Below are 27,978 nucleotides of genomic sequence, written 5' to 3' on the forward strand. Positions count from 1 at the left end.
CGCAAGAGTCTGTTGATTGGTTGGTCATTTATTTTGCAATATGTTCAAACCAAACCAGCGCATTTCAGACATGGATGCAACGCAATGCACTTCACAGAAAAAATACAAATAAAAACATACACAGCAAACAGAAGAATAACAACTGAAAGACGAATTAACATTTCAAGGAAATGCCTTTGATGAACAAGAACTGGATGCTACAACCCAAAATATAAGCTTGTTTTACTACATTGTTGTTCAGTTTCCCAGCAAGAAAACCAGAAATGTCACTTAAACAGAAGAGGGAACTAACAAAGAGTCACTGACAACAACCACAACTAAACAGGTGGGTTTTAGGAGGGGTTCTGAATGACACTATGGGGGTGTCCACTGGAAGTTGACTAGTAACAACTGGGACCTAAAAGACACCCACCATGAGACCCACTAAATCTGCCCAAGAAGGGGGGAAACAAAAGAAAACCCCACAACAAACTTAGTTTGTTTTCAATATATCAACAATTGAACTGGGTTGGTTGAACAGTGATACTAAACATACATACCAGCACTATTTTGACAGAGGAAGATATGAGTTTATACTGTTTTTCATACTAAGATTAACCAAGATATGTGTTGCTTTTCATTGGTTTAGCAAGAGTCTGTTGATTGGTTGGTCATTGGGTTCATTTGTTTTGCAATATGTTCAAATCAAGCTTTATTTATACAGTACATTTCAGACATGATAACACATTGGCTTCACAGGAAAAAATAAATAAATATTTAGTACACAAACATAAGCAGATAAAAAACATAAGAATAACCACTGAAAGACTAATGAGCATTGAAAGGAAATGCCATTGATTAAAATATTAATAGGATGCAACATCCCACCCAAATTATAAGCTGTTTTTTAGGAGAGGCTCTAAAAGACACCCACCATGAGACCCACTAAATCTGCCCAAGAAGAGGCAAACAAAAGAAAAACCCACACAAAATTAAAGACAGGAAGCAAACCAAAAAAGTGGAGCAACTAAATGTGTTGACTCTCCACATCTATCAAGACAACTGGAGCACTAGGCCAGACACTCTTAAATAGAACCTGGACCAGCTCAGGTGAAACACCTTCCCACCAACGAGATGGACAAGCCAGCACAGGTGTAACACATACTGACACCAATCGGTTCTCCCTACATGCTAACAAGCTAGTCCAACCTCAAAACATAAATGGAAAAACCAAAGCCTGTAAAACCTTCCTCCTTAAGACAAATATATCTTCTATTTTTGTTGGACAAGTTTGCTGACCACTAACAGAAAACAATATAAACAATTACAAATAGGGGGAAAAAAGATTATTTCGAGAACTCTCGTCCCCTTGGAACGAGCCCAAACAAAACTCATCTCCAATACGGAAAAACATGTGTCAAAATAAATTGTGATCCATGGCAACGCACTGGCTAAACGCAAAACACACATCTTTTTGACTGCCCATCCTTGAGAAAATCAGCAACCAAGTTGTCCTTACCATGGACATGTCTGATTTCAAGAGGAAACTCCTGCAATATCCGTAGTAACTTTCCACCTCACTGCAGAGCGGGGGTTCTCTCTTTTTTCAGGGTTCACTAGATAGGTATGTTGTTGGATCGGGGCCCCGTCCCCAATGTCATGCTCTAGTACATTTGGGTTGACACATCTGAGAATGAACCCTGATATTCTAAAAGCAGGGAAACAATGTCAATATAATTGTACCCCAAAAAATTGTCAGTTGGTCGTATAAATAATTATGAATACTAAATGTTACATGAAATGTAAATATGAAATATTTGGTTGCATAGTCTTATTTTCAACAGCTTTTCAATTACATTTTGCTTCGTGGGATAGCCAAATATCAAAACACAGTTTTAATGTGTCCAAATCAATAACCAATATCCAGAAACAGTTTGGGATAAATTGAAAATCTAAACATAAAATGTTCTATGTACACAAACATCTGCTACAACAATCATATTACTTGTATTTGTTTAAACAAGCAGCTTTTAAAATGCACAAGCACCAGAAATGCTGTTGTTTTGACAAGTAGCAATAAATCACTGATATCGATTAGGGGTGGAATTAGGTTGTAAGTGCTGTTGAAACTGACAACAAAAAAAACAACTGGAAATGGGAGATATATTTTACCTCACTGGATAGAGCACAACCTGCAGAAGACAGTCAGCTACATTTTGGAGTGATGCATTTAAATTTAGGGGTCGCTAAACAAGGGAATGCAACACTTATTTGTCATCACTCATCGATATCATGCTAAAATCATTTGTACGAGAGGAGAGAGATGAGGTTGCACGTCCTGTTAAAACTAACAGCTCAAAAACCACACGGACTCTGATTTTTCACCTGAGGCTAATATCCATATCATTATGAAATCAATTCACAAAGGGGGGGAAACGTTTAGGCTTCTACATTGTGACATCATTAAAATACTCCTACTACAATGTTAAAACTTTCTACATTGTGACATTAATTAATTGAAATCATGAAACAACTCCTTCATGTATGTATGTCCTAATATTTGATCAGAGATCTTTTAACAGATTATCTCTGGTCACAGCTATGATATTTTTCTCCTGTGTGTTCTCTGGTGTACTGTCAGATGGCCAGATGTAGTAAAACTCCTCCCACATTGACCACAGCTATAAGGTTTCTCTCCTGTGTGTTTTCTCTGGTGTACTGTCAGATAGCTAGATGTAGTAAAACTCCTCCCACATTGACCACAGCTATAAGGTTTCTCTCCTGTGTGTTTTCTCTGGTGTACTGTCAGATAGCTAGATGTAGTAAAACTCCTCCCACATTGACCACAGCTATAAGGTTTCTCTCCTGTGTGTTTTCTCTGGTGTACTGTCAGAGAGCTAGATGTCGTAAAACTCCTCCCACATTGACCACAGCTATAAGGTTTCTCTCCTGTGTGTGTTCTCTGGTGTTGAGTCAGAGTGCCAGAGAAAGTAAATCTCTTCCCACATTGATCACAGCTATAACGTTTCTCTCCTGTGTGTGTTCTCTGGTGTACTGTCAGATAGCTAGATGAAGGAAAACTGCTCCCACATTGATCACAGCTATAAGGTTTCTCTCCTGTGTGTATTCTCTGGTGCACTGTCAGCTCTCCAGCTTGACCAAAACTCTTCCCACATTGACCACAGCTATAAGGTTTCTCTCCTGTGTGTGTTCTCTGGTGTACTGTCAGAGAGCTAGATGTTGTAAAACTCCTCCCACATTGACCACAGCTATAAGGTTTCTCTCCTGTGTGTGTTCTCTTGTGTCTAGTCAGATTGTTAGCTTGAACAAAACTCTGCCCACATTGATCACAGCTATAAGGTTTCTCTCCTGTGTGTGTTCTCTGGTGTACTGTCAGAGAGCCAGATTGAGGAAAACTCTTCCCACATTGACCACAGCTATAAGGTTTCTCTCCTGTGTGTGTTCTCTGATGAATTTTAATGCCCGATGAGGTGAATCTCTTCCCACAGTCAGAGCAGAAGTGAGTTCTCTTCCCTGTGGATCTCTGCAGAAGTTTCTTGAGGTGTTTTGATCTGGAGAGACTCTTCTCTGCCTCTTCAGCATCATGAGGTTGTTGAGGATCCCCAGAGGATCCACAATAGTCCTCACTCTCTCCTGTGTGAACAACAAAGTCAGATGATTAAAGGCCCACAACAGCGGAAAACCACTGTAAAAGAAAGTTGAGGCCAACAAAGTAGCCAATGATGTTGTAAAACAATTGATGTCTGTAACGAATGTAAAAACGATTTGACAATCCTCTTTAACCTCTTAAGTCCACCCCCTACTTTTTCGAACATTCTGTTAAAAATCGCGCAACATTTCAGCGCCCTGCTACTCATGCCAGGAATATAGTATATGCATATGATTAGTATGTGTGGATAGAAAACACTCAGACGTTTATAAAACTGGTTAAATCACGGCTGTGACTATATCAGAACATGCGTTTCATCGAAAATCGCAGGAAAATCTGATCACTGAAAATGGGAAAATATATCCATGCGCCACTTGAACTCATTGTTGAATGTGAACCACATTAAATGGGGCCGCGGTTGCAATACCTACAGCTTCCACACGATGTCAACAGTCTTGTCATTTGCCTTTGTTTCTTGGTCAAACGGACACGAGGCAGCGCATTTCTTCCGGTCTCCGGCCGGATATTTTGGTTGAGATTTACCCGGACATTATTTCCAGACGTACAGCTATAGAATATACATCGCCTCGTGATCAATTTGATCGATTATTAATGTTTACTAATACCTAAAGTTGCATTACAAAAGTATTTCGAAGTGTTTTGTGAAAGTTTATCGTCGACTTTTTTAATTTAAAAAAATGACGTTGCGTTAAAAAACTGTTTTTTTCCTTGATCACAGTCTTCATAGATCGATATCTTGGCTATATATGGACCGATTTAAACGAAAAAAAGACCCAATAGTGATGTTTATGGGACATCAAGGAGTGCCAACAAAGAAGATTGTCAACGGTAATGAATGTTTTATATTTTATTTGTGCGTTTTGTGTAGCGCCGACTATGCTAATTGTTTTGTTTACGTCCCCTGCGGGTCTTTTGGGGTGTTACATGCCATCAGATAATAGCTTCTCATGCTTTCGCCGAAAAGCATTTTAAAAATCTGACTTGTTGGCTGGATTCACAACGAGTGTAGCTTTAATTCAGTACCCTGCATGTGTATTTTAATGAACGTTTGAGTTTTAACGAGTGCTATTAGCATTTAGCGTAGCGCATTTGCATTTCCAGATGTCTAGATGGAACGCCTGCGTGTCGGGGAGGAGTAAGAGGTTAAATGAGCAAGAATAGTCATATTTGCCTTGTTTTCACATTAGTAGTAAAATTGATGATTGTAGACTAGAAGTAAGTTATTCATTTTGTTGAAACTCTAAACAGTGTGCCAGACGACTTTTGGTTTCCAATATAGACCCCTTTCTGAGTTTAATAAAATTGCAGCGCAAGGGCGATGCGCACACAATTTGGTTGCAGAAACTCCTCCCTGCTAATGAGGAAGCCAAAAGTTATGGATGTAGTATATCTCTCTGGAGCAAAAATAGTGAGCAAAGATGATAGTTTTTCACAATGTATTCTGAATGTGAATGGGGGAAAACTCAGGGGACTAACCTCCATTTTCAGGTTGCCTATGAGTACATTTCATACTAGTTTGGATTATAATTGTAAGGCTCGTTTGAATGTTCTGTTTGCTATAGTATTAAGAATTGTGTGTATTTGTTGAAGAACCGCGTTAATGACAGTATACATTTGGGTGTTGCTAATAAAATAAAGATTTTATTTTGTATTTCACCTTTATTTAACCAGGTAGGCCAGTCGTAAATGACAACTGGTTCTCATTTACAACTGCGACCTGGCCAAGATAAAGAAAAGCAGTGCGCCAAAAAAAACAACAGAGTTACATACACGTGGGATAAACAAACATACAGTCAATAACACAATAGAAAATGTATATACAGTGTGTGCAAATTGAGTAAGGAGGTAAGGCAATAAATAGACCATAGTAGCAAAGTAATTACAATTTAACAAATTAACACTTGAGTGATGGATGTGGGTTTGTCAACGGGTTTGTCAACGAATATGTCGCAGGGGCCAGGCGACGAGAGCATACAGGTCGCAGTGGTGGGTGGTATATGGGGCATTGGTGACAAAACGGATGGCACTGTGATAGCAAACTGGATGCAGTCTAAGTAGAGTGTTGGAGGCTATTTTGTAAATGACATCGCCGAAGTCAAGGATCAGTAGGATAGTTAGTTTTACGAGGGTGTTAGGCAGCGTAAGTGAAGGAGGCTTTGTTGTGAAACAGGAAGCCGATTCTAGATTTAATTTTGGATTGGAGATGCTTTATATGAGTCTGGAAGGAGAGTTAATAGTCTAACCAGACACCTAGGTATTTGTAGTTGTCCACATATTCTATGTCAGAACCGTCCAGAGTAGTGATGCTAGTCGGGCGGGCGGGTGCGGGCAGCGATCGGTTGAAGAGCATGCATTTAGTTTTAGTAGCGTTTAAGAGCAGTTGGAGTTGTATGGCATTGTTGTTAGGTGAAGTTATGGGTCCTACAGTAGGTCTATGTTATTGTTAGGTGATGTTATGGGTCTTACAGTAGGTCTGTGTTGTTGCTAGGTGAAGTTATGGGTCCTACAGTAGGTCTATGTTGTTGTTAGGGGAAGTTGTGTCCTACAGTAGGTCTATGTTGTTGTTAGGTGAAGTTGTGTCTCCTACACTACTGCCCCACCAAGTAAAAAGGCAGTAACTGCTAATTTGTTCAAAAATGAGTTAGTCATCTTTGCTGCATTAACCTCTTTGCGCACGGAACCCGCTATCGGGCTGAAATTCCACAACATACGGTGACCGCTACATAAATAGTCATATTAAACATTCATGAAAATACAAGTGTCTCACATGTATCAAAAGCCTAGAATCTTGCTAATCCAACTGCGTTGTCAGATTTAAAAAAGGATTTACTGCGAAAGAATACGATGTGATTATCTGAGCATAGAGCCCCATAAAAACCAACTATTTCAACCAGCACAGGCGTAACATAATCACAAACTGCATTAAAATAAATGGTTCACCTTTGACGATCTTCATCTGTTTGCAATTCCAATGCTCATTGTTACACAATGAATGATCTTTTGTTTGATAAAATACGTTTTTATAGCCTAACACAAAACATTTTGTGAACCGCTTGTCGTGAATTCCGTCTCATTCCATTTTCGACGACACATTCCAGGTAAATAATCCACACAGAATGTGACTTTTCCAGTCATGTTTGGTTTCACTGCAATCAACTGGTTTGTTTGTAACACAATCAAACCTGATGGGTCATTTCGCGGGACGTATTGACTGAAAGAAACCGATTTGAAGACAACAAGTTATGACATCATTGTGCACCAATGATTTGCCCGCTGTTTCGTTGATTGACTGTATTTTAACCCAATGACCACTGATCGTCTTGAAATCTAGCTGGGTAGATATCCAATGAGCTGAGGTAAACGGCAATAGGTCATGTTTATGTGTTGCAAGACCAACCCATGTAGTAAGCTCCAGCGTAAAGAGAGTAATTCGCTATTGAAGTCTCATACCGGAAGGAGAAACACATATTACGCACTGCATTGTTTGGTAAACACACAGATTCAGCTGTTTATATATCAATCAGTATGGCGACTAAGTCAAGGAAAGCTAAAACTAAGTCTAGATATACAGATGTACACACAATTTTAGAATAAATTGATTGGGAAAGTGAGACAGAGATTGTTGTAGGACGATTCATTTAGCGATTGTGGAGGAATATTTTTTGAACGGGAGAGGACATTGTTTTGGACTGGTAAGTTCGTATCATGCGAATGCCCTTGTTTGAAATTAATAATATAACATATTATTTGTGATTTCTTTTTAATTTAAGAAGCAATATATAAACATGTAATGTCATGAAATGTGAGATGCGTGTCTGCCGCCCCACCCAAACACACATGAAATAGCCTATTTGAAGCTGTTGATGGGGGGGCAGGCCCACAACAATGGCCAAAGTGAAATGGAGACAGATACAGCTGGTCTGTTGTAACATAATAAAGACAGTAGATCTAGCTGGTCTGTCATAATATAATAGAGACAGTAGATCTATCTAGCAGGTCATTTCCGAGCGGAAATGGAGGAAAACTCGCCTCCCTGCGGACCTGGCATCCTTTCACTCCCTCCTCTCTACATTTTCCTCCTCTGTCTCTGCTGCTAAAGCCACTTTCTACCACTCTAAATTCCAAGCATCTGCCTCTAACCCTAGGAAGCTCTTTGCCACCTTCTCCTCCCTCCTGAATCCTCCTCCCCCCCCCCCTCCTCCTCTCTGCAGATGACTTCGTCAACCATTTTGAAAAGAAGGTCGACGACATCCGATCCTCGTTTGCTAAGTCAAACGACACCGCTGGTTCTGCTCACAGTGCCCTACCCTGTGCTCTGACCTCTTTCTCCCCTCTCTCCAGATGAAATCTCGCGTCTTGTGACGGCCGGCCGCCCAACAACCTGCCCGCTTGACCCTATCCCCTCCTCTCTTCTCCAGACCATTTCCGGAGACCTTCTCCCTTACCTCACCTCGCTCATCAACTTATCCCTGACCGCTGGCTACGTCCCTTCCGTCTTCAAGAGAGCGAGAGTTGCACCCCTTCTGAAAAAACCTACACTCGATCCCTCCGATGTCAACAACTACAGACCAGTATCCCTTCTTTCTTTTCTCTCCAAAACTCTTGAACGTGCCATCCTTGGTCAGCTCTCCCGCTATCTCTCTCAGAATGACCTTCTTGATCCAAATCAGTCAGGTTTCAAGACTAGTCATTCAACTGAGACTGCTCTTCTCTGTATCACGGAGGCGCTCCGCACCGCTAAAGCTAACTCTCTCTCCTCTGCTCTCATCCTTCTAGACCTATCGGCTGCCTTCGATACTGTGAACCATCAGATACTCCTCTCCACCCTCTCCGAGTTGGGCATCACCGGCGTGGCCCACGCTTGGATTGCGTCCTACCTGACAGGTCGCTCCTACCAGGTGGCGTGGCGAGAATCTGTCTCCTCACCATGCGCTCTCACCACTGGTGTCCCCCAGGGCTCTGTTCTAGGCCCTCTCCTATTCTCGCTATACACCAAGTCACTTGGCTCTGTCATAACCTCACATGGTCTCTCCTATCATTGCTATGCAGACGACACACAATTAATCTTCTCCTTTCCCCTTTCTGATGACCAGGTGGCGAATCGCATCTCTGCATGTCTGGCAGGCATATCAGTGTGGATGACGGATCACCACCTCAAGCTGAACTTCGGCAAGACGGAGCTGCTCTTCCTCCCGGGGAAGGACTGCCCGTTCCATGATCTCGCCATCACGGTTGACAACTCCATTGTGTCCTCCTCCCAGAGCGCTAAGAACCTTGGCGTGATCCTGGACAACACCCTGTCGTTCTCAACTAACATCAAGGCGGTGGCCCGTTCCTGTAGGTTCATGCTCTACAACATCCGCAGAGTACGACCCTGCCTCACACAGGAAGCGGCACAGGTCCTAATCCAGGCACTTGTCATCTCCCGTCTGGATTACTGCAACTCGCTGTTGGCTGGGCTCCCTGCCTGTGCCATTAAACCCCTACAACTCATCCAGAACGCCGCAGCCCGTCTGGTGTTCAACCTTCCCAAGTTCTCTCACGTCACCCCGCTCCTCCGCTCTCTCCACTGGCTTCCAGTTGAAGCTCGCATCCGCTACAAGACCATGGTGCTTGCCTACGGAGCTGTGAGGGGAACGGCACCTCAGTACCTCCAGGCTCTGATCAGGCCCTACACCCAAATAAGGGCACTGCGTTCATCCACCTCTGGCCTGCTCGCCTCCCTACCATTGAGGAAGTACAGTTCCCGCTCAGCCCAGTCAAAACTGTTCGCTGCTCTGGCTCCCCAATGGTGGAACAAACTCCCTCACGACGCCAGGACAGCGGAGTCAATCACCACCTTCCGGAGACACCTGAAACCCCACCTCTTTAAGGAATACCTAGGATAGGATAAAGTAATCCTTCTCACCCCCCTTAAAATATGTAGATGCACTATTGTAAAGTGGCTGTTCCACTGGATGTCATAAGGTGAATGCACCAATTTGTAAGTCGCTCTGGATAAGAGCGTCTGCTAAATGACTTAAATGTAAATGTAATAATAATATATTCAACCTTATGTTCCCTGTACTCTGTATATATATATATATATATATATATATATATATATATATATATATATATATATATATATATATCTGTTTATTATACCTGTTGATACAGGGCTCATGTGAAACTATTCTAACTGAACATTTTCTTTCAGGGACAGACTCCGAATGGCAGCCCCCAGTGCCAAGGTTTCCATCCCCCACTGAAGCTGGTTCATGCAGCTCCTGCCAGAAGTGGTGTTCATCTGCCCAAATGTATTTCTGCAGGCATGGATGTGCCTCAGGGCCAAAAGGGCACAGCATGGAGGCGTCGCTGTGTTATTTTTTAAATTAAGTCCCCCATCACCTGCACCACATGCTTGGTGACCCTCAGCTTTACAGCAGAAAGAGACTGCTATGGCACCTGGCATCAGCAGCACAATATTGTGTAGAGCTTTGGCAAAGTGGTTGGGGTTATATCCTTCCTGTTTGGCCCTGTCCGGGGATCTCATCCGATGGGGCCAGTGTCTCCTGATCCCTCAAGTCTCAGCCTCCAGTATTTATGCTGCAGTAGTTTGTGTAGGGGGGCTAGGGTCAGTTTGTTATATCTGGAGTACTTCTTCTGTCTTATCAGGTGTCCTGTGTGAATTTAAGTATGCTCTCTCTAATTCTCTCTTTCTCTCTCTTGGAGGACCATGCGCCAGGATTACCTGGCATGATGACTCCTTGCTGTCCCCAGTCCACCTGGCCTTGCTGCTGTTCCAGTTTCAACTGTTCTGCCTGTGGCTATGGAAACCTAAACTGTTCGTATTTACTCTTGAGGTGCTCTCCTGTTGCATCCTCTACAACTACTGTGATTATTATTATTTGACCCTGCTGGTCATCTATGAACGTTTGAAAATCTCTGCCATGTTCTGTTATAATCTCCACCCGGCACAGCCAGAAGAGGACTGGCCACCCCTCATAGCCTGGTTCCTCTCTAGGTTTCTTCCTATGTTTTGGCCTTTCTAGGGAGTTTTTCCTAGCCACCGTGTTTCTACACCTGCATTGCTTGCTGTTTGGGGTTTTAGGCTGGGTTTCTGTACAGCACTTTGAGATATCAGCTGATGTACGAAGGGCTATATAAATACATTGGATTTGATAGGAGGAGGACTGAGGGTCTTCCAAATATTGAAAGTGTGTAAATAGTTACATGTTATTTTGTAAATAAATATATTTTTTCCACCATTTTTTTTTTTTTTTTTTGGGGGGGGGGGGGGGGGGGTGTTAAGAATACCATTTTGGTAATTTGTATATAGTTATTTGTTTCAAAATGTATACCTTCACCGATTTGGCCACTTGGGTACATTTGGGCTACTTGTGTGGGACACCTGGGTGACTTCATGATAAATGTCATGTAAGCACACTCATTTTGGGAGTTATCATTCTGAAACTTTACACAAGTACTGTTATGTTTTTCACTGAAATTGTCCCCATCATCCTATCTGAATGTTTGTTTTATCTTGTTAATTTGAAAGATGATGATACAAAAATAAAAAAAGTGTTTTTTTCATTGTTTTATCTAAACCAGATCTATTGTGTTATATTGACCTACATTCAAATTACATTTACACAAACTTCAGAGTGTTCTTTCAAATGGTACCAAGAACATGCATATCCTTGGTTCTGTGCCTGAGCTACAGGCTGTTAGATTTGGGTATGTCTTCAGGCGGAAATTGACAAAAGTAGGGGGTAGCTCTAAGAGGTTATTAACCCAGTGTTCCTAGGTTGTCATTGAAAATAAAAATGCGTTCTTAACTGACTTGCCTAGTAAATAAAGGTAACATAAAAAATATAAAAATATATACAGAGAAGAGAGTCGGCCCGAGAATTGAACCCTGTGGTACCCCCATAGAGACTGCCAGAGGTCCGGACAACAGGCCAGGTCGATGAAGACGGCTGCACAGTATTGTCATTTATCGATGGCGGATATGATAACATTTAGTACCTTGAGCATGGCTGAGGTGCACCCATGACCACCTCGGAAACTGGATTGCACAGCGGAGAAGGTACGGTTGGATTTGAAATGATCAGTGATCTGTTTATTAACTTGGCTTTCGAAGACTTTAGAAAGGCAGGACAGGATGGATATAGGTCTGTAACAGTTTGGGTCTAGTGTGTCACCCCCTCCTTTGAAGAGGTGGATGACCGCGGAAGCTTTCCAATCTTAAGGAATCTCGGACGATACAAAAGAGAGGTTGAACCGTCTAGTAATTGGGGTGGCAACAATGGCGGCTGATAATTTTAGAAAGAGAGGGTCACGATTTTCTAGCCCAGCTGATTTGTACGGGTCCAGGTTTTGCAGCTCTTTCAGAACATCAGCTATCTGTATTTGGGTGAAAGAGAAGCTGGGGAGGCTTGGGCAAGTAGCTGCGGGGGATGCGGAGCTGTTGGCCGGGGTTGGGGTAGCCAGGAGGAAAGCCTGGCCAGCCATAGAGAAATGCTTCATGAAATTCTCGATTATCGTGGATTTAAATCGGTGGTGACAGTGTTTCCTAGCCTCAGTGCAGCAGGCAGCTGGGAGGAGGTGCTCTTCTTCTCCATGGACTTTACAGTGTCCCAAAAGTTAGAGCTACAGGATGCAAATTTCTGTTTGAAAAAGCTAGCCTTTTGCTTTCCAAACTGACTGTGTGTAATGGACCCTGACTTCACAGAAAAATTGCATATGGCGGGTAATATTTGATACTAGTGCAGTACGTCACAGGATGTTTTTGTGCTGGTCGAGGGCAGTCAGGTCTGGAGTGAACCAAGGGCTGTATCTGTTCTTAGTTCTACATTTTTTTGAACGGGACATGCTTATTTAAGATGGTGAGGAAATTACTTTAAAATTACTTAAATAACAACCAGACACCCTCTACTAATGGGATGAGGTCAGTATCCTTCCAGGATACCCGGGCCAGGTAGATTAGAAAGGCCTGCTCGCAGAAGTGTTTTATGGAGCGTTTGACAGTGATGAGGGGTGGTCATTCGACTGCAAACCCATAACAGATCCAGGCAATGAGGCAGTGACCGCTGAGATCCCGATTGAAAACAGCAGAGGTGTATTTGGAGGGCAAGTTGGTCAGGATAATATCTCTAAGGGTGCAAATGTTTACGGATTTAGGGTTGTACCTGGTGGGTTCCTTGATAATTTGTGTGAGATTGAGGGCATCTAGCTTGGATTGTAGGACGGCCGGAGTGTTAAGCATATCCCAGTTTAGGTCACTTAACAGAATGAACTCTGAAGATAGATTGGGGGGGGGGCAATCAATTCACATATGGTGTCCAGGGCACAGCTGGGGGGCGGTCTATAACAGGCGGCAACAGTGAGAGACTCATTTCTGGAGAGATTAATTTTTAAAATTCGAAGCTCGAATTGTTTGGTCATTGACCTGGAAAGTATGACAGACCTTTGCAGGCCATCTCTGCAGTAGATTGCAATTCCTCCCCCTTTGGCAGTTCTATCTTGACAGAAAATGTTGTAGTTGGGGATGGAAATATCATAATTTTTGGTGGCTTTCCAAAGGCAGGATTCCAATGCAGAATGCCACAGGATGAGCGTTTGAGGTAAAAGGTGATGCCCATAGCATACCCATGATGTCATACAACAATTGACATCTGTTAAATTATTTGACAATTAAGACAGTCAAGTGAGCAACAATCACACTTTGTCTTATTTTCACATTAGTAGCATCGATGATTGTAGGCTAGAAATAAGTTAAAGTTGTTGAAAGCCTAAACAGTGTGCCAGACGACTTTCGGTTTGCTGAAATTGCGGCACGAGGGCGATGCTCACACAATCTGGTTGCAGAAAATCCTCCATGCTGATGAGGAAACTGCTAGTTATGGTTGTAGTATATCTGCCTGGAGCAAAAATGGTGAGCAAAGATTTTAGTTTTTAACAATCTATTCTGAATATTACAGCTCACTATCAGCGCAAGATCAGGAGTGCTACTCAAGGAAACTCACATTAAGCTCTATGTCTATTCACTAATTCACCACCGTGGGGGAAAACTCAGGGGGGTTCTCATGGGCTGACAACAAAAATAGCCTCTATTTACAGGTTGCTTATGACTGGCACTTCACAGTACTTTCAGATTATAATTGTAAGGATCGCTTGAACCTTCTGTTTGTGTTACTGTCGAAAATCAACTGCTTTATACTTAAAAAACACTTCAATCAGTAAAATGCTCTGGCTTTAACATCAGACTGACAATGAGGTTGGACACTAAGTGTATGTCAAATTGGCCCATAACTTCACCTAACAATAACATAGACCTATTGTGGGACCCATAACTTCACCTAACAGACCTACTGTACGACCCATAAATTCACCTAACAACATAGACCGAGGACTATAAATCATTTAGTATTTCAGGTGAAACATGGAAACTAAAATGTCTTCGTCATGACATTTCATAACCTGATCACCAGATAATTTTGTGAATAATCCCACTAGGCTACTCTGTAATGTGTTGTCATTCTAAATGTCCTGAATAAAGGAAAATAGCTCTGTGTGTTAAACAATAGCCTATCCATCAAGGAACAGTTCTCTACACATTATGAGCAATGTATCAGACTAACGAGAACCAACTGTAAATCAAGCAGACAATAACTCAATATAAACACCAACTTGTTAGGGATTACTCTTTACCAGAGTAATTAAGTACTTTGGTTGTTGTTGCATGTTGTGATGTTTGTCATTTGACTGTCCAAAAAAATTGTCCGACTGCAAGATCCAGTATTTAAGATCATCATATGACAAGCTTAACGTTGACAATAACTACTTTTCCCTGAAACAGTATTGTCAACATTAAGCTTGTCATATGATGAACTTAAACGGCCCATGACCTGACCCCACAAGATGCGTCAGTTTTATCAATGTATTCATTGTCTTTCATTTGAAACACTCCTGTCAATGTTGAGTAAGGATGCACACCTGATTACACATATAGAAGTAGGACTAGTCTACCTGGCCTGCACACAAATGTAGGCCTATAAATGTGCCCATTTGGGGATGTCTGATAGTATTTCTGATTGTCTTAACACTGCACCACTAATGAGTTCTGGAGTTTCTCAAAGTATTTTTCTTCTTCAACTCAAACAGCAAGTAAACAAAGTCTTAATGAAATCCACTCGGCAAGATAGTGGTTACATTTCTCCAGCCCCCATCCCTCAGCTGTTTACCAAACCAAGTCTCTGGGCAGCCATTTGTTTCTGTTTAAAACCTAGGTTGTCCCTTTAAAAAAAGCCACATAAATCAATCAACCAACGTACAGTTGAAACAATAACAAAGCTGTAATGCCACCACTAATAAGAGAAATGGAGAAATGTAACTATTCTCAAATTCATAGACAGACCTATGGATGCAACGACTTAACATCCATGATATCAACATTATAGTTTTAACCATGTTGAGGCTATACAGTGTTGGTTTACACTGTATAGTAAAAAAAAGCTTATTTGGGGTTCTAATGGCGTACAACAGTTGAACTAAGTTCATTTATTATATTCTTCAAGAATCAATGGCTATAAATAAATAATTTAAAAGTCACAATATGGATGTAGCAATTGCAGATTTCACCTTTAACACCAAACATCAGTTCAACAACTGCAGAGTTTGTGCCTCTGTTTTTAGGACAGTACTTACTAGTGTTAATCAGGGAACGTTCATCGTTAGAACCATTGGATGCCTTAAGATGCCTTTGGGAAACCGGGCCCAGATATCCCGTTTCATCCTCTTCTTCCCCCTCCTTTTTCAATGTGACAATCATCTCCCCCTCTTTCACTTCAACAACTGCATCCTCCTCTTCTTTTACTTTGAACAAGTCTTCCTCTTCTTTCACTGAAACGTCTTTCTCTTCTTTCACGGTAACGGCCTCACCCTCTACTTGTTTTTGTATTGTAACATCCTTCTCTTCCTCCTCCTCTTTCACTTTTTTATCAGGAGAGTAGCTAAATGACCTCATGGTCGGAGATGTTAACTAGCTAGGCTAATGCTAACTTAACCAGCCCGCTAGCTGACTAATAACACAGTAAATATGAAATTAAATAGGATAACTAACTAGAGGGGAGAAATGGGTTTAAAACACAGTGGCTAATATACACTAAAGCGTCTAAAGAGCTTTATTGGTTCGGCTATTATGTCGAGCAAGCTACGGAGGTGGCGGACAAACTGTTGCTGCGGTTGAAATAAGCGTTCCGTCCACTAGAATATACGTCACACCAGCAGCATTGCCTTAAAGTCGCAGACCGCAATCTGCTGACTGGAGTGGGTAACGCAGTTGAGTAAAACGTATATTGAAAATGTTCAGACAAGTTCAATGTAGGAAGCATGAGTTTTTGATCCCGGGGATAGAAATGTATAAAGTTGACATTACATCACAAAATCCACCTTTAACATCGTACATTTATGTTTTAGAAAACTACTGTTGTTGGTTTGGTGTCAAGTAAGCCTCACTTTATATTGTAATGAAACAGGCAGGGAGCAGGTCTCGAACCCTCGACCTCCGAGCCCGAGGTCCGGCGCGCTATCGACTGTGCCGCAAAAGCATGCACGCTCGAGTCGGTTTCCGCGCTTATAAACCCAATATGTTATTTGTCGAATCTCAGTTTTCCATGTGGGTTTTATGCTAAATTTCCCTCTTTCAAGTTGGTAGTTAACTGGAAAATCAAATCAAATGTTATTGGTCACATACATATGTTTAGCAGATGTTACAGTGCAGTAATATAAGTTCTGGCAGTGCATTAATATCTAACAAGTAATCTAACAATTCTCCAACAACTACCTAATACACACAAATCTAAAGGGGTGAATGAGAATATGTACATAGAAGTATATGGATGAGCCATGGCCGTGCGGCAGTGGCGGACTGGCCATCGGGAGAACCAGGATATTTCCCGGTGGCCTGAGGGTAGTTTTGGCCCGAGGGTCGTTTGGGCCTGTGGTTCATTTGGTTCTGAGGTTCGTTTTGGCCTGAGGATCGTTTTGGCCTGCTGTGAAAAAGTCAACTTGACCAGCGATAATATAGCAAGCAGGAATGAGTTGATGGAGAATCCAGGAATCAGGCGTGACTCTCACTCTCTCGCTGCAGTGTCCCTGCACAGAAATTACATCACTCAGGTCTCTCCGCGACGCACCATAGCACTGTCAACATGCTTCTCTACCGATAACATTTTAGACAAATCACACTGCGAAATGGACGGTAAGAAATGGAAAGATGGAGCAGAGAGGGAGAGAATATAAAAAGAGAAAGGCCCTTGCCACAGACGCAGCTAAATGCTGCAAAATAAGCGACATGTTCGCCAGTAAGGGACCAGGTCAGTCAAAAACACATACACACACACACACACACGACACCCAGCATGGCTAGCTAAGTAGCCTAGCTAATAATAGTGACACAACGGCCGGTAGGCCAAACAGTTTGCACGTCTTACGTCTTCGTGGAGGAATTATATCACAGCAATGAGTGCAAGATAACGATCAGAATATGACATTGAAGGCAATATGTTTAAACTAATAGCAAACCTAGACTATGGACTTGCCAGGACTCGGTCATGACTCATGCCACATAAGCTGGAGAAAGTACACATCCACTGTACAGCGAAACAGACTACTGTAACGCAACCATGATACATCCATGAACGTAACACAGTAGCCTGTGTGACACAGCACAGGAAATGACAAAGATCATTAGCACCATTTGTACCAGCATTACAAGGTGCAGAAGGAAGCAGCAGCAGCACTAGAGCTTCAGGTGCTCCTGCAGAACTGGAGATGGTGGTCAGTTCAGAGTCTGACTCAGAGCAGGAACCTTCAGGTACAACTTAAGAGCACAAACCTAAACATATAGGCTATGATTTTAGATTAATATGAGCTTTATTTATGAGATTATCAGTGGGACTGTAATCGGGGGGCATACAATCGATGACTGCACATGTAATACAAGTTTAAATGTAGGTTATTTACAATATTAATCTAATTCTTGTCACGCCTGCTCCCGCTCTTCCTCCCCAGCTTTGCACACTCAAGCCACTTTCAGTACGCACACCTGCCTGTCCCCGTCACGCACATCAGCGCTCCTGTTACCTGGCTCTGTTCCCTGCTTCGGGATTGTTTGTCATATGGCCTTGTTTATCCGTGTGCTGACACTGTTCCTGTCGTGTTCTTTGTCCGTTCCAGAATAAGGATTAAGGATTTTTACTTATTTTTTCAGTATCACCCAAAACAAACCCCTCAAAGAGTCATTTCCAATATACTCCACTCCAAAGATGGCACAAACAGAAAATGACTGACATACTTTTAAGTAACTCCCCCCTTGTTCTGCTCAGTATGTCTTGTCATTTGCAAAACCTTCAGCCAGTGATAGTGCATTTGTCAAAGGAGGCATGCAGGTCTGGAAACATGCCCATCAGAGAGTACAGGAACATGAGAGAAGCAAGACCCATAGAGAAAGTGCAGAAGCCTTTTTCCTCAGAGCCAGAAAAGCAGACATCCGTACCCTTCTGAGTGACCAGGTCAGAATGAGGAGTCAGGTCATGGAACGTGTGAATGATGTCTTTAAAGTTCTTGGTAAATGTGGGCTCAGCTACAGAGGACAGACACGAAGCTGCATATAACTTGGCCGTCAATCATGGCACGTTTCTTGAGCTTATATTGTTGCTAAGCAAATATGATGTCTGCTTACAAGAGCATGTTGTTGGAGCATTGAGAAGAACAAGAAGGAAATGGGAAGTAAAGGAAGCGGGTCCTTGGTAACTATGACGTCCAAAACAACAGCAAATAAAGTAATTGACGTCATCAGAATGTTGATTCAGCAGACAATTGCTGTTGAAGTGAGAAAGGCAGGGATGTCCTCAATAGGAATGGACACAACACAGGATTTAACATCCAAAGACCAGTGTGCAGTAGTTCTGCGATATGTCACTGATGTTGTCCACGAGAGATTCATTGCCGTCATTGACTGTGAATCATTGATTGGACAGTACTTTGTGGACCTGGTGAAACAGACCATTGAGAAGATGGACATAGATATCAAACAGTGTGTTGGTAATGCAACAGACGGAGCAGCGAATATTCAGGGACAATACAGGGGCTTCTCTGCGTCGCTCACAGGAGAGTCTCCTAACCAAGTACACATATGTATCAGGGCACAAGGCGAGAACCAGATGCAGACACAGGGGGCAGATGGTTGGAGTCTTAGATGTTTATTGACCCAAAAAGGGAGTAGGCAAGAGAATGTTCAGGAAACACAGGGATAAATACACTGGGGCAAGCGACACCTGGGGGTGCGGAGACAATCACAAGGACAGGTGAAACAGATCAGGGTGTGACAATATGGTGTCACTCACATGTCCTCAACCTTGTGCTAACTGACACCACTGGGGTTGTTGTGGAAAGTGAATCCCTTTTCTCACTACTGAATGACATTGCAGTGTTCGTTTGAAGATTCCAACAAGTGCATGAAGCTATGGGAGGAAACCAGTGAGGACAGGAGACACAGACTGTTTGATGTAATTGTTGAAAAACGCTAGTGGGCCAAAGACGAGGCCTTGAGGGAAGTATTTGGAAGCTTTGCGAAGCCTGATCGTGCACTTTACATGGATGTGGTCATCACTATGGAAAGACTTGAACAGGATGTGGTCATAAAACCTATCATCCGAAGCAAGGTACAAGGATGCTTTCCTAAAGTATGAAACCATACTTACAGCTGAGGTTTTTCTCAGGATTTTTTGAGCAGAAGTCCCCATCTCTTTAAATTATTGTAAACAAGTGGCATGGATATCATAACAGCACATCACTTGGTGACGGGAACGTAGGATAACCTGAGAAAGTGTGCCGGAGACTTTGAGGGTGTGAAGATGGCATTCTGGAGGAGCAGCAGGGCTGTGATGCAGAAGCTCAGACTGCTCTCCCAGAGAAGAGAACAACAACAGAAAAAAGAAGAGAAAACCAGGTGAGTTGGCAGAAGACGAACCCATTGCTAATGCAGACATGGGCTACAAAATCAAGATCCACAATGTGGTACTGGACACTGTTGTTGAAAGTATTCACCGCCGATATGCAGCAAATGCAGTGCTGTGTGTAGATGTCTCCTGCATGAATCCCAATACATTTCCTGAGATCAGAGAAAAAAGCCTTCCAAAGACAGCCATGAAGGAGCTCAGAAAATGCTTACTGTTATTTGATGAACATGCCACTATTGAGGCATTGCAGGCTGAACTGATCAGCACAACAGGAGATAAGACTGAAACAGTCAGCATTGGAGGAGTACAACACAACCGCTAGTGATGAATCAGGGGAAGGCTTTGAGGATCCTGATGAAAAGGGTGGAGTTGGTGAGCAGAATTTGTTCCACATGTAAAAACTGTCCAATATGCGCTATCTTCTCCTGTCTCAGTACAATCTGCTCAAGGATGCTTATCACATCATTGATTTGGGCTACAAGTTCCTCCTCACCCTATCCCTCACTCAGGTAGCTTGTGAGAGGACAGTCTCCACCATGAAATTCGTGAAGAACCGCATAAGAACAGAGAAGGAGATTCTTATGGGACTTGACAAAGATGATATCATTGACAAGATGTCAGAGAGCAGTGAGTTACCGCGCCGCCTACTGGTTTACTAGTGGTAATTACTTCCTGGTTACACTGAAGTAGCTATGCTATGACTCTTCCTCAACAGGCTGACATGGGGGAAAGAACATTTGCTGTGAGTTAAAGCTTTTGTACAGAGGCATGTTTTTGGGTTTGTCGTATTATACTTGCAGTTATGTAGCCTATGTTCAATTTCATTGACTCAGTGTATAGATGTGTTTATTGTTGTGCTGTTTGCTTTATGGACACCAGTGAGGAAACATTGTAATCTACATTTTTTGTAGAGGATTTTTATACTACATTGTTGTAGCTTATGTTCAAGTTCAGTGTGTGAAGTTCTATCCATTTATTAAAGTGTTCAGTGGGTCACAGTACAGTATATACATGTGTTATGAGTAATGTAATATATGTAAACATGCTTAAAGAGGCATTATTAATAGTGTCATTGTTTAAAGTAACTAGGGATTTATTAAAGTGTCCAGTGATGTGCGTCTGGAGAGCCTTGCGGTTGAGGGCGTTGCAGTTGTGTCTGTGATATATATATATATATAGAGAGGTTTTGTAGAGGAGTGCTTTTTCGACTTTTGTATTATACTTATTTACATTGTTGTAGCTTATGTTTAAGTTCGGTGAATGTGTGTGAAGGTTTTTGATACTTTTGATATGCTTGATGCTGGAAAATAAAGATAATCATTTGATATAACTCTTTATATTTCATTCTCTTTTTAAAAAGTGTAGGCTAATAGTTGTGTGTCTAACCTTGTTCATTTGTATGTGCTACGATTGGTGTATTCCTAGTGAGTTTTTGAGGGTGCACCCATAGCCATAGCATACCTTGAAAACTCAGTGTTCAGAGAGGCTACTTGAAGGTCAGTCCTAATTGTTTGCATTTTGTAATGTGAGTAACTCTTTAACCAAATGAACATAGTGGATAAATGTATAACTAGTTTGGTACCCGTTACATCAACAAATAGGGTTAGCCCAAAAATGTAGCGGTCTGGTGGTTTGCGTGAACAGGGTGGCCTGGGATGGAGTCAAATTCATGGCCATAATAATAGTTTCAGTCCTCCCCTGCCGAGCGGCATAGGCAAGGTGCAGATGATGGTATAAAATGCAGTATATACACGTGATATGAGTAATGTAAGATATGTAAACATTATTAAAGTGGCATTATATAAAGTGGCATTGTTTAAAGTGACTAGTGATCCATTTATTGAAGTGTCCAGTGATTGGGTCTGGAGAGCCTTGTGGTTGAGGGCGGTGCAGTTGCCGTACACATGTAACAGTATAATTTTAAACCGTCACCTCGCCCGAACCAGGGACCTTCTGCACACATCAACAACAGTCACCCACGAAGCATCGTTACCCATCGCTCCACAAAAGCCGCGGCCCTTGCAGAGCAAGGGGAACTACTACTTCAAGGTCTCAGAGCAAGTGACGTAACCGATTGAAACGCTATTTAGCGCACACCGCTAACTAAGCTAGCCGTTTCACATCCGTTACACACAGGCCGTGATACAGCCCGACAGGATGCTCTCGGTTGTGCATCTGTAAATGTTTGTCAGGGTTTTGGGTGACAGGACAATTTCTTCAGCCTCCTGAAGTTGAAGAGGCACTGTTTCGCATTCTTCGCCACGCTGTCTGTGTGGGTGGATCATTTCAGTTTTCCGTGATGTGTACGCAGAGGAACTTAAAACTTTCCACCTTCTCCACTGCTGTTCCTTCGATGTGGATAGGGGAGGTGCTCCCTCTGCTGTTTCCGGAAATCCACGATCATCTCCTTTGTTTTGTTGACGTTGAGTAAGAGGTTGTTTTCCTGACACCACACTGCATCTTCTTTAGGAGTGCTATTTTTATCCGGTCGACTACTGATCGTTCATCCACACTGTGTATCTCGTCATTGCAGGTCATTTATGACAAATGTATAAATGATATGTTTTATAAACTCATGAACACCAGCCAGTTTCTTAGCCCGGTTTTGTTGGTTTAGGTGTGTTATATATTATTCTCCACCAGAGGGAGACATTGAGTAATTTTGCAGGTTAACTTGATATATTTTGAATACTAAAATGGATGTTAGTTTATTCTGATGTAGTAAATATGAGACACATGGAAACAATGTATTCATTTTATTATAGTCAATTAAGACTTATTAGTAATTGTTAAATCCACTATATGATCACAATAACTTTGACAGACATTTTGATAGTTTTTTGTTAGTATATTTTAGGGCAGATTTATGGAGAATTGCTGTGGGTGTGCTATTTATATCCCGTCACTACTGATCATTCATCCAGACTGTGTGTATCCCATCATTGCAGCTTTGGAAATAAATGAACTATCCATTCATTGCTCCTTCCTGTGTTGACTCACTGACTTGAGGGACCAGGAAGGTCACACTTTCTCGATATCTAGGAAGGTATATAGATATCACTAGCTCCATATCTAGTAAGGTATATAGATATCACTAGCTCCATATCTAGGAAGGTATATAGATATCACTAGCTCCATATCTAGGAAGGTATATAGATATCAATAGCTCCATATCTAGGAAGGTATATAGATATCAATAGCTCCATATCTAGTAAGGTATATAGATATCACTAGCTCCATATCTAGGAAGGTATATAGATATCAATAGCTCCATATCTAGGAAGGTATATAGATATCAATAGCTCCATATCTAGGAAGGTATATAGATATCACTAGCTCCATATCTGTCTCAAGCTTGCATTTTTAAAATATTTTTTTATGTATTGAATATTCTCAACATACAATATACTTGCAGTGAAGCCGCTCAACAACTACATCACACCAGTCACCCAACAGACTCCCATTCAGAGAGACACACAGAAGCATTCAGGGTCAATGCCCTGCTCACCGATCTACCACCAGGCCAAAAAGACGTGAACCCGAACCCTCCAAGATCCCCAATAAAGTCCCTCAATCATTCGAGACCCCTCCCACAGTCCCCCATCAGGAAGAAAAATGAAAAATACAATTAATTCCATTCCCCACCCCCAAGAACCTCCCAATGTACCAACAACCAAGAGAATGAACGAAAGAGAAAAAAAGGAAAAGACAGAAGAAAACAGCAAACAACAATGCAAAAAAATTAACAAAATAATACATTTAAAACAAAGGACATCAAGGACAAATAAAATCATAACAGCAATGCCAACTGTATATGTTTGTGTGCATGTCTGGCACTATTACATGTATGTGTGTGTTCTTGAATGTGTTTATCTGAGTGAATGTGTGTATATGCATGTGTACCAACAACACCTGCACAGCATCAGCCTCAGGCAAACCGGCATTAGTTGTAGAAACACTGCCACTTAGTGTCATTCAAATGTACTTTTTATTATGTTTTTTTATTATTATTATTTTTTTAACTTTTATCTTTTGACCATCATTCTCCTATCATCTATCTATCATGAGGTAGTCACCTGGAATGCATTTCAATTTACAGGTGTGCCTTGTTAAATGTTAATTTGCTGAATTTCCTTCTTTCTTAATGCATTTGAGCCAATCAGTTGTGTTGTGACAAGGTAGGGTTGGTATACAGAAGATAGCCCTATTTGCTGAAAGACCAAGTCTATATTATGTCAAGAGCAGCTCAAATAAGCAAAAAGAAATGACAGTCCATCATTACTTCAACACATGAAGGTCAGTCAATGCGGAAACTTTCAAGAACTTTGAAAGATTCTTCAAGTGCAGTCGCAAAAACCGTCAATCGCTATGATGAAGCTGGCTCTCATGAGGATTGCCACAGGAAAGGAAGACCCAGAGTTACCTCTGCTGCAGAAAAAAAGTTCATTAGAGTTAACTGTGAAGACAACACAACTATGCCAATGAGATGGTTTGGGATTAATCGGAACGGAAGGAAATGCGGGTAAAAAGTGCTCAGCATATGTGGGAACTTCTTCAAGACTGTTGGAAAAGCATTCCAGGTGAAGCTGGTTGAGAGAATGCAAAGAGTATGCAAAGATGTCATCAAGGCAAAGGGTGGCTATTTTGAAGAATTTCAAATATAAAATATATTTTGATTTGTTTAACACTTTTTTGGTTACTACATGAATCCATATTCATAGTTGTGTTTTCTTCACTATTATTCTACAGCGTAGACAATAGTTAAAATAAAGAAAAAAAATTGAATTTGTAGGTGTGTCCAAACAATTGACCGGTATTGTGTATGCATCGTGGAGGAGAACTGATCCTAGATCTGTACAAAGACATAACATCTATAGCAGGAACAACTGTCTTTGTGAGAGAGCATATAAAACGAACTGATCCTAGATTTGTGTGAAGGCATAACATCTACAGCAGGAAGAACTGGCTGTGTTAGAGAGCATAAAAACGAACTGATCCTAGATCTGTGTGAAGACATAACATCGAAAGCAGGAACAATTGTCGATGACAGAGAGCATATAAAACTAAAACAAACTGATCCTAGATCTGTACAAGGACATAACATCTACAGCAGGAACAACTGTCTGTGTTAAAAAGGCCCAGCTGGATTGAATTCACCTATTTATTATGACATATTTGAATGTCAATTGATTTATTCTGTTTGTCAGTACAAGACAGGGTCTGTAGAGGCTTGGCCTATTAGTGGTAGATCTGGGGGAGTATTTGACATGTCAGTTGGAATAATGATAGATTTTTGGAAGGACCCTTGTCACTACAGCCATTCAGTGAGCAGCTTCCCTTCCCCCACATCTCAGGCAATTCTGTTACTCACAACACTTCCCCTGCTTTCATCAACAATAGAAAAGCCCACTGAGCTAAAGCCTTGCCATTTTTTACAATTAGGAAATAATATTTTATGTTTTACTCATACCTCAGCCAGCATTGTGAATGGTTAGGAAATAATATGTCATGTTATACTCATACCTCAGCCAGCATTGGGAATGGTTAGCAAATAATATGTCATGTTTTACTAGTACCTAAGCCAGAATTGTGAATGGTGTCTGAGGCAGTGACATACTAGACCATGGCAGTAAATCTAATACTTGGGTGTTTTTAGTCAGTCATGAAAGGTCTGGCTGGGGTGGTTCTGTGGTTATAAGTTACTGATCTTGGAATACATTTCTGGCCATGCTGGCAGGGTCTGAATAAAACCCAATATCCACCTGGCACACTGACAGGGTCTGAATCAAACCCAATGTCCACCTGGCACACTGACGGGATCTGAATCAAACCAAATGTCCACCTGGCACACTGGCAGGGTCTGAATCAAACCCAATGTCCACCTGGCACACTGACAGGGTCTGAATCAAACCCAATGTCCACCTGGTACACTGGCAGGGTCTAAATCAAACCCAATGTCCACCTGGCACACTGACAGGGTCTGAATCAAACCAAATGTCCACCTGGCACACTGGCAGGGTCTGAATCAAACCCAATGCCCACCTGGTACACTGGCAGGGTCTGAATCAAACCCAATGTCCACCTGGCACACTGACAGGGTCTGAATCAAACCCAATGCCCACCTGGTACACTGGCAGGGTCTGAATCAAACCCAATGTCCACCTGGCACACTGACAGGGTCTGAATCAAACCCAATGCCCACCTGGTACACTGGCAGGGTCTGAATCAAACCCAATGCCCCCACCTGCTACACACTGGGCTTAACTTTGTCTCTTTCCATGAAACATGGACAACAAATTAAAGTGCTTGGGAACCTAACAAGTCTTCAGGCAGGGATACTGATGTGGTTAACCAAACCATCTAGAATAGACTTCACCTCCTTGGTCCTCATCTCAGTGAGTTTAGGTTGGGGAAACCACGGAGGAGAGGGCTTTGGACCTAGTTCATGGCATTGAGGAGGAGTGAGCAGCTGTAACACAGTACCTGGTCTAGTTCAAAGGGACAAGGGGGATACTAAGAGGGACCAAGAGTCTGTTGATTGGTCGGTCATTGGGTTCATTTGTTTTACAATATGTTCAAGTCAAATCAAGCTTTATTTATACAGCACATTTCAGACATGGATGCAACATAATGGCTTCACAGGTAAAAACATAAAAAATTTAAAATAAACAAATATTTAGTACACAACAAACATAAGAGGATAAACAACAGAAGAATAACAACTGAAAGACGAATGAGCATCCTATGAAAATGTCATTGGTTAAAATATTAATAATTGGATGCAATAACCAACCCAAAATATAAGCTTGTTTTATAGGAGGGGCTCTGAAAGACACCAACCATGAGACCCACTAACTCTGCCCAAGAATGGACAAACAAAGGAAAAACCCACAACAAATTAAAGACAGGAAGCAAACCAAAAAGGTGGCACCACTAAAGGTGTTGCCTCTCCACATCTATCAAGACAACTGGAGCACTGGGCCAGACACTCTTAAATAGAACCCGGACCAGCTCAGGTGAAACACCTTCCCACTAACGAAATGGACAAGCCAGCACAGGTGTCACCAATCAGTGCGTCCTACGTGCTAACGAGCTAGACGTGCTAACGAGCTAGACGTGCTAACGAGCTAGACGTGCTAACGAGCTAGACGTGCTAACGAGCTAGACGTGCTAACGAGCTAGACGTGCTAACGAGCTAGACGTGCTAACGAGCTAGACGTGCTAACGAGCTAGACGTGCTAACGAGCTAGACGTGCTAACGAGCTAGACGTGCTAACGAGCTAGACGTGCTAACGAGCTAGACGTGCTAAAGTCCAACCTCAAAACATAAATGGAAAAATCAAAGACTAAATAAATACAAGTAATATGATTATTGTGGTTTGTGTAGATAGTACATTTTACGTTTAGGTTTTCAATTTATCACAAACTGTTTCTGCATTTGGACTATTGATTTGGACACGTTTAAACTGTGACATTGGGGATATCCCACCAAGCAAAATGTCGTTAAAAATAAGACTATGCCCGACATACAATAAGTTTTTGGTTTTAGTTGAAAGTTGAAAAGAAAACTATTTAATTTCAACGTACTTGCAGCTTACACACATGGACGAAGTATAATAAATTGGTCTATAATAAATTTGATAAACAATCCTAAAAATTGAGTCATAGATATATTTGTTGTCCTAAGGGGAAGGAGTTAGCCTCTTAGAGCAAGGTGAGATGCTAGCGTCTCACTTAGCCAACAGGAAATGCAAATGAGCAACGCCAAATGCTAATAGTACTCAATAAAACTCAAACTTTCATAAAAACACACATGCAGGGTACTGAATTAAAGCTACACTCGTTGTGAATCTAGACAACAAGTCAGATTTTTAAAATGCTTTTCGGCGAAAGCCTGAGAAGCTATTATCTGATAGCATGCAACACCCCAAAATACCTGAAGGGGACGTAAAACAAAAGAATTAGCGTAGCCGGCGCTACACAAATCGCAGAAATAAAATAAAACATTCATTACCTTTGATCAGCTTCTTTGTTGGCACTCCTATATGTCCCATAAACATCACAATTGAGTCTTTTGTTCGATTAAATCCGTCCATGTATACCGAAAATGTCCATTTATGAAGGCCGTCTGATCCAGGAAAAAGCACCTTTCCAAAACCGCAACGGCATTTTTTTTATTAAAAAATTTGCCTATAAACTTTGACAAAACACGTCAAACTACTTTTGTAAACCAACTTTAGGTATTAGTAAACGTTAATAATCGATCAAATTGATCACGGGACGATCTGTATTCAATAGCAG

General features: G+C 41.7%; 1 protein-coding gene across 2 annotated transcripts; it reads right to left on the bottom strand.

Annotated features, from left to right (window-relative positions):
* Window positions 1–12: 12 nt before the first annotated feature.
* LOC124015793 (gastrula zinc finger protein XlCGF17.1-like) lies at window positions 13–27,971 on the bottom strand. Of its 2 annotated transcripts, none has more exons than XM_046331262.1 (2): window positions 27,692–27,971; window positions 13–3,633 (listed from the first exon to the last, which is right to left on the bottom strand). In XM_046331262.1, the coding sequence occupies exons 1-2, from the start codon at window positions 27,771–27,773 to the stop codon at window positions 2,579–2,581; spliced, it is 1,137 nt and encodes a 378-aa protein (XP_046187218.1). In that variant the 5' UTR covers window positions 27,774–27,971; the 3' UTR covers window positions 13–2,578. The 2 variants fall into 2 exon arrangements, with proteins under 2 accessions (XP_046187218.1, XP_046187217.1); XM_046331261.1 differs by lacking the exon at window positions 27,692–27,971 and adding an exon at window positions 15,362–15,904.
* Between the last annotated feature and the right edge of the window lie 7 nt (window positions 27,972–27,978).

This window comes from Oncorhynchus gorbuscha, linkage group LG26, assembly GCF_021184085.1.
Source record: "Oncorhynchus gorbuscha isolate QuinsamMale2020 ecotype Even-year linkage group LG26, OgorEven_v1.0, whole genome shotgun sequence".
NCBI classification, from domain to species: domain Eukaryota; kingdom Metazoa; phylum Chordata; class Actinopteri; order Salmoniformes; family Salmonidae; genus Oncorhynchus; species Oncorhynchus gorbuscha.